Source organism: Triplophysa dalaica, chromosome 4, assembly GCF_015846415.1.
Source record: "Triplophysa dalaica isolate WHDGS20190420 chromosome 4, ASM1584641v1, whole genome shotgun sequence".
In the NCBI taxonomy this organism is placed as follows: Eukaryota; Metazoa; Chordata; class Actinopteri; order Cypriniformes; family Nemacheilidae; genus Triplophysa; species Triplophysa dalaica.
This window is the reverse complement of record NC_079545.1, coordinates 1,977,975-1,986,077: the sequence shown is the minus strand read 5'-3', so window position 1 is coordinate 1,986,077 and position 8,103 is coordinate 1,977,975. Positions and strand designations below refer to the sequence as shown.

The following is an 8,103-nucleotide window of genomic DNA, read 5'->3' as shown; positions in this document are numbered from 1 at the left end:
TCCTAATAAACTAAAAAATAATCATTTTCTTTTAGTTAAAATAGTCCCAATTATCTCATGCCAGAAAAATCCCATTCACCCGTTCCAATATTTTTGTATCACTTTATTTTTATTGTTTACAAAATGAAAAAAGTTATTTGTAGCCATCATGCGCTGCCCTCAAGGTGGCGCGCGCGCGTTGCACACTTTCTGTCAAATCTGATGCTCAGACAACTTTTTGAAGCGCTTATACCACACGATCTGTTTGGATATCATTCATAAGTGTCATTTATAGTTTCATATTTTTTTACCTGTGTAATTTACAATACTCTTGCTAGCTGAGCCTACAATATCTCGTATTTTATATCGATCTTGACGAGAAAATATCTGTCAGTCAGTAGCCTACAATCTGAAATGGAGGATTTTGACCCGTATCCCCCTTTTGCGAAGTAAGAGTTTATTTCCCACTATTGATTTAGTCAAATTTGTGATATCATGAAGTTTATTATAGAGTTGTCAGCTGTAGTTTGTGTTGTTATGGTCCTCCAGGAGATCAAAGGAAGTGAATCGTTACAGTGAGGAGACTGAAGATACTCTCATGAGGAGTGAAATGCACGTGCCGAGGTAAAAATACTCGTTTAATTGTCTTATCCTGTTACAAAAGAGTTGAACGACAGTTTATTATAACGAAATGTGAAACTTTGCACAAATATGAGCTGTTTATGCTTGTTTTGATGTCAGCACTGACGACTCTTACGGACATGAATCTGTTCAAGCGTCACAACTGACGTTAAATATAGATGTAGGTGTGCCTGCTGGACTGGTGAGTGTCTATAAGATTTGATCTTGTTCTTAAAATTGTAAAAGACAAATGTAAAGTCAACATCACATAAAACCTGTGTTTGTTATCTTTGAATAACCATTATGGAAATCAAATGTTAAGATTCATAATTTAACATGGTACCATTGCACAAAACCCATAAAACTCTGTAAAAACTCATCTGGTTCATGCAGGTGGGCAGACACGACGCAGCGAGTGAATGCCTGACCCACGAGATGCTGCCGCGGCCTTCACAGCTGATGGGCAGGAGGAGGAGAGACCAGATATTCAACAAACATGCTGCAAACGTTCTGCAACATATAGGAGACCTGCAGACAAGACAGCGTCATATAAATGAGTGAGAGAGAGAGAAGAATTATGGGATGGATTTGAAGAATAAAAATTAAGGCTAATGATAGGTGAGTTTTTGTTGTTCCAGGTTGAAGGAGGACAGATGGTGGGGTGCCACAGCCACGGAGACCAGAGTTCCACAGCAATTCAAGGAGATCAGGAATGAACAGCATCTTGGTCCTACAGCTGATGTTAGGCTCAATGCTGTGTTATTTGACATAAACGTCAAGGCTTTAACCAGGTGAGTCGTGACTGACGTTTTCCTTCAGTTCTTATTCACAGGTTGCGAGCAGGTGCTTGATCTGGCCCCAGGAGGAAATCCCATGATGTCATTTGTTGAAGGAACAGCTCATAGATCGTTCACGATGGCCCCTGCTTGTGGCACGGGGAATTCTGAGATATCTGCTGGGGTTCTCAGAAGGGATTATGATGAAATGGTCTTTCAAAACATACAGTTATATGATTGACAGAAATGAGTCTCCGCTGATGGAGTTTTGTATCAGCGAATATAGGTTTCTTCTTTTGGTAAAATGTACTGTTGTTGAAGAATTTAAGTACGTCATTTTAATAGTTGCAGTTATGGTATAAAACGTTTTCTTAGCAGTGTGTATATGAAAAGTTCCTTATGTTCCGTAACAGTTAACAGTTGGAGATACAGTAGACGTGGTGAATAACTTAAAGAAGAAAAGTCAAAGACTTGTGCGTTTCTGTGAAGCCACATATGAACAAAACCAATGTGTTCAGTTTGGCCATTTACAAATTATTTGTGAAAAAGGGGATTTTTACTGCATTGCCATTTTTTCCAGTTAAGATTTAAAATGCTGTCACGTTTTGATTATTAAAGTTTTTATTGATAAGCTCCCTAATGTATTCCTATTACATTTATAGAGTTTATAGAAAATAATTAATGTAATTTTATCATTTAAACTGAATATAAATATTCTTATAGATGTCTTAAGCTGTTTGTATTGATGCATTATTTTTATTCTACTTAATGTCCCGGTTTCACAGACCATGCTTGAGGATAGTCCTAAAGGAATGTGTGACCTGTCTTAACGCAATATAACTTGCCCAGAAACATCTTAAATTAGTGCCATTGATTTGTCTCAAGATTGCACACCAGTAATGTATTATTATTAGGCGTTTTTATAAAAGCCATAACTATCTTAATTAAACTATGGCATGGTACTGGTTTAAACTAAGCTGTGTCTGTGAAACTGGGCCTAAATGTTGTAGTTAAACTATAGTTACATACTACTTTAATAGGCCAATAGAACACTGTAATTTATTTATTTATTAATAATTATGTAAATTGCATATCCCTGCTCCTTTCAGAGCAAACCAAAAAGTTTTACTTCAAATATTGGTAACACCATAAACATAAATGGTAGTTTCACATGTGTTTGATTAAAATTGTTAAAAAATCAAAATGTTATTAAACTAATTTTAAATGCAATAAATGTTAAAAGAAAATAAGCAAGCAATTTAAAAAAATTGCCTCTCATTTGCCACCCAAATTAAAGAATGACCGATTTTGATGTAGTTTGGCAATGTTGAGGATACTCCTGGATTCATTTGTCCAGTCTTTTCCTAGCGTATGGTTTAATTTTATTCGTTTAGGGTCTTTTTTTTACTATTCTTATATCATAACGACTCAGATCAAATCAAATGAAAGCAGAATTGTTCATCATCGGTGACCAGTTTTTTCCACCCCCGCATTTTTGCTGAAAGTTGCGAAAGCGAAAGTTAAGTCTTCATTGTCGTCCGCGTTTCAGACTCCCGTTATCCCGTCACATGATGATTATTCCCGTTCGCGCTTCAGTCTGTAAGGTGAAGGTGTTCGTGTGCGTTCTTCTGTGCACCTGTGTCACTGTGACGTTCATTCAGTGGACTCATGTGTGGATGCTCAGGGCGGAAATCACTGAAATCAAACATCGCTTCAGGCCTCGCGATACACGGGACTGCGCGTCGGGCTGCGCGTGCTGCGGGGTAGGTGAGTGGCTTCATGTTTAACGCATCACCTGTCTGTCTGTCGGCTGTTCGTCTGTCTTTTTGCTCTACGTTTTTCTTTCGTTTCTGTCTGTCTGTTCGCTGTATTAATATCTAATTACTGTCTTTCTGGTTGTCGATCTGTGTTTTTGTCCTTCTGTCTGCTGATTGTTTATCAGAGGTGTAAAAAGTACTCAAAAATGTTAGTCAAGTGTAAGAAGAAGTAATGAGTGAAAATTTTACTCAAGCAAAAGTACAAGAATCTGGCCAGAAACATACTCGAGTAAAAGTAAAAAAGTACCAAATTAAAATTGTACTTGAGTAAAAGTAAATGTAACTATAAAACTATAGAAATTTCATCCTGCTTTAGAACTGATTGAATTTTATTTAACTCAGCAGTTTTACACTAGACATGCCTATTCTAATATGCAACATGCTACTCAAGGTTATAAAACCTCTGGTTTAACTTCAGCAGAAGCCGAGAAGCTAATTGTTCCGAGTCAAGATAGGCAGATATGTCCTTGGTGAGTGGGAGACAAAGAACACATTTCAACTTTTGCGTATCCTTAGTCATTCCACTACAAGAAGTCCACGGGTGCTCTCGGTCCTTTGGCAGATTTTGAACAGTATTAGCAGCTGAATCGTGTTCCTCCATTTTCTTCCATTGATTATTTCTCTCTGGTCAAGTAAGGTGATGTGCATTGTGGTAAATGATGTGACATGAAGTCACTTCAGAAGGACCACTGAACATGTCTGGCCATTTTCTTTAAATGTTAAAACGAATCTCATTGGCTGAATAAATAGCCTAACATTTAAATTAAACTGGTTATCAGGGCAATTCAGTTGGTTTATTAGTTGTTAGGGAAGAGAACCCAAAAATGAGTACTGAGTAATGAGTATAAATGAAATTGTAAGGTGTAAAAAGTACTTGTTTTTCTTCAAAATTGTAATAAAGTAAAATTACAAGTACTCAATTTTAATTGTACTCAACTCTACTCTCCTAACACCTCTGTGGTTTATCTATGTATCTGTTGTCGTTCTTTCTTTCTGTCCGTCCGTCCGCCCTTTCTATCCATCGATCCATCTATCTATGTGTCTTTATATCTAATTACTGTCTTTCTGGTTGTCGATCTCTCTTTTTGTCCTTCTGTCTGCTGATTGTTTATCTATTTATTTGTTGTCTTTTATTCTTTCTTTCTATCCATCCATCCATCTATGTGTCTGTTGACTTTATTTCTGTCAGTCCGTCCGTTTGTCTCTTTCTATCTATCTATCCATCTGTTCGTCTATCTGTTTGTCTGGCTTTTCAGTCTGTCTGTCTGTTAACAGCATTGACCTCCATCTCATTTCCTAAACATCCTGCTTAAAGGTGAGCGGGTATGACAGATTCTCTGAGAGAAAGACACCCAAAGACAACAGAGACAAGAGAGATGTGACCGAGCTGAAGAAACAGAGACAGAAACGAAACAGTGAGTAATGCTCTCAACTCTCCAGCAGTATGCACGTTAAAGATATATTAAAAATGAAATCATTTCTTTTTCTTACAAAAAGTTGTTATTTCTTTTAGCAGAGCATCACACGTTTCTCCATCTTGTTCCAGTGTCATCTCGGTCTTGCAGTGAGTGTTTTATAGAAAGATTTGTATAATTGAGTACTTTCACTGAGACTGAAGTTTCACTGGATTCTCATTTTACTCATTTATTTCTCAGATGAGGATGACATCACTGTTCTGTCTTGGGCCGTTGGGCAGAGCCGAGGGAACGCACTCCAGGTATCAGGTGACACGGTAACCGTGGTGACCGAGGGCACTTACTTTATATACAGTCAGGTTGGTAGTATTTGGCACTATTATTACCGTATCAATAAAACACATGCAGTAACCTGTTACTCACCACAGGTCCTTTATAAACACAACACTTTGGTGATGGGTCATGTGATCACAAAGAAATTCAAAGGGGCGGAGTCTAAGCTGATGAAGTGTCTAAAGAGCACGCCCAGTAATGTCAGCCATCCGCCGTCTAACACGTGCTACACCGCTGGTAAGATCACAAGACGATGATGTTTAAAAAGTCACAGGCCACTCAGATTCAGTTTGAAGGATTATAAATAACATCATGTAAATTAGGTTATTTGTCAGATGATTAGGACAAATGATTGTTTCTGAGAATGAACTATGTGTTTGTGTGGTAGGCATTCACTTTCTGGAGTCTGGATCCACTCTTCAGCTCGCCGTCCCTCGCAGATCTGCAGAACTCATCCTTACTGCTCACGCTACCTTCATGGGCATTCTGAACATATGACACACACACATTTGATTGAATAAATATAATATTACTTTTCGGGACATTTGCTACTGCATTCCAAATACTTCTACAAAAATTCTAACAATTCTCATATCATTTAAAACCTGTGTTTTTAAAATGAAAGTCAATAGCTTTTTTGTTTTTTTATATTTCAAAATATCTTTGTGCTTTGCCGAAAAAAGAAAGTCATACAAGTTTGCAATGATAAGGACATGAGGGGAAGTACATGATGAAAAACAATAGGGCCAAACTATCCTTTAATTCTCAAAGCATTGCAAAAACCATCCGAGCACTTTTAAGCGGTGCATTGGCGACACCTAGTGGTCAATTGAAACACTGCCGTATTAGAAATGGTACTTGCCGTTTGCCGTGGATATAATCTGTATAATATTTGTGTGTTAGCTCAAACTTCTGAATAGATAACAAGCAACAAACATGGATGAAAACACATTGAAAAACAATATGGACCGTAAAAGTATTACTAAGTATAACCAAGAAATACTCCAAAGTACATTAGAGTGTGATTCATAATACCATGACATAACCATCTGATACAATGAATGTACTGCAGTATCAGCACATCTCGCATCTCTGTAAGGGTAATTTCATGAGAATCTCCTTTTCATCTTAAACAGTTTGCATGAACTAATACTACGTGTTAACAATAATACACATGTGTGTTTAAACGTTGGACAGCACTTTTAACACATTTACAAGTAAATAATACGCTGTCCAATGCAATGCTTTTTAATATACTTTAATTGCTTTTTATGTTATTTATATATCGAGAAGGCATCTACCATTTCAGCTACTTTTACAATGTCTTATAAATTGATAGACATCTACTGTGACTCAAATCTCTTGTTGTTTTTATCTAGCAAGAATACAGGCAATTGACAAAGCTTGTTTTAATTAGATCTAAAATGCATTAATACAATAGTTATCTAACAAATAAATGTCAAAGCCAACAGTTATTGAATGTTTCAGAGGTATGTGTGTCTGTGTGATAGTAAGTCAACACTTTATCAGGAAGTACATCTTTGGGAACGTTCGGTCTCACAATCCATTAAATGAAATCTCCTTTGCTAAACTCTCAGCCCTGGACGATGTGATGTGCCCTTTTAACTTTTCCCATCATTTCCCTGGATAACCTTCCTAGCCAAGGTTATCTGGCTGAATTGTTCATAAATCACCGAGATTAAATTGTATGCTGGAGAGTTTAAAACCCAAACTTTTCATCAGTTGAAATACCTCAGAACAAAGAAGGTGCAGTTACAGCGAACAACACAATGATAACAAAACAGCAAACCAAATTGAATTGTAGTACACTGAAAAAAGGAATATGTGGCTTAGTAGATTTTCTGAAAATAAATTATTAAAACATACTTAATATAATTATGTTTTTAACTAAAATTTTGTTTTAGAATACCCAGCAAGTCAAGCATAACATTTCATTAATAGGATTGTTAGATTTTTATTGATAAAATAATATAAGTATTGTTAAAAATGGACCTCTGGTTAATTTGAAAGGACACATGTGTAAACAAGAGGTGAATAATTATTACTTAAAAGTTTGCAAGTGTCATGATATTTGATATTTTGTGTCTTTTTTGGAGCTATTGTGTGTGTGAGAGAGGTAAAAAAGCAGGTTAGACGTTGTGTATTTGTGTTTCATCGTTCTGTGCTCAAACAGTGGCTTCCTCAATTCTAGTTCCTGCATGCAGAGGTCGGAAAAGCCTCCACTCAGAGGAATAAAACACAAAAAAGAGAAAAAAAAACATCTTCCTCTCATTTTGGGGCTCTGGGTAACCTTTATTGTCTGACAGGGTCAGGACTGTGGTCGCTGATGTAATAACACACACACACTGCACACGGTCCTGTGGCTCCGGACAGGATGGCTGTGTTTGTCATTACTCACAGTAGTTGTGATTATAGTTTCAGAATTCCAGCGCACTGACAATGTTTATGGGTTTCTCTCAATAAATGGTGCCATGTGTCCTCGTGACTCATTCATGATAACATTAACAGGTTAAATCACGGACACTCAGTAACGATATTTAAAAAGTAACTGTAAATGTGTTTAGTGTTCAATGCTACAGAAAACAAAAACTGGAATTTCAGTGATATATTAGTCAATTTTAATTGATTATATTATATATATATATATAGATTTTTTTTATATTAAATATTATAGTTTTCAAATCAAAACTTTCCATTTTTGATAATATTAGTCCTCAAGCATTTCTATAGACACAAACGTTTTAACTGGTTCAGTTAAAGATTTGTCAATTTCACATATATCTGCTGGAAAGAGATAAGTTTATGAAACCTCATCAAGACTAAATCATCAAGTAAATGTTACCCAGTCTCAAGAAAACTTTGAGTTTTTTACAGCAAACATCAGGGAACATGGGAAAAAAATACTTGCAAATATATTGAACCATGTCTTTATATTTTACCAAACCCTTGTTGACAAATTTTCTATTTAAAAAAATGGAAATAAACATGCGTTATGGATGTGACAAAAAAGGACAGGTCTTTTGGAAGACGACAAACTTTTCTGTGAATTAAATTGCACAAACCGGAAGCAATATTACCCAATATATGAAAAAGTTTCTCCACAGAACATAAAAACAGTTACTTTATTTTCATTTTCATTTG

General features: G+C 36.1%; 1 protein-coding gene across 2 annotated transcripts; it reads left to right on the top strand.

Annotated features, from left to right (window-relative positions):
* The first annotated feature begins 97 nt into the window (after positions 1 to 97).
* tnfsf13 (TNF superfamily member 13) lies at positions 98 to 6,413 on the top strand. 2 transcript variants are annotated; one of them, XM_056746411.1, is made up of 11 exons: positions 98 to 428; positions 529 to 603; positions 721 to 802; positions 994 to 1,157; positions 1,239 to 1,391; positions 2,926 to 3,139; positions 4,509 to 4,608; positions 4,707 to 4,757; positions 4,849 to 4,967; positions 5,037 to 5,178; positions 5,330 to 6,413. In XM_056746411.1, exons 1-11 carry the CDS (start codon positions 394 to 396, stop codon positions 5,437 to 5,439), a joined length of 1,245 nt encoding a protein of 414 aa, XP_056602389.1. In that variant the 5' UTR covers positions 98 to 393; the 3' UTR covers positions 5,440 to 6,413. The 2 variants fall into 2 exon arrangements, with proteins under 2 accessions (XP_056602389.1, XP_056602390.1); XM_056746412.1 differs by having other exon boundaries at positions 99 to 428; positions 4,710 to 4,757.
* Positions 6,414 to 8,103: the final 1,690 nt, after the last annotated feature.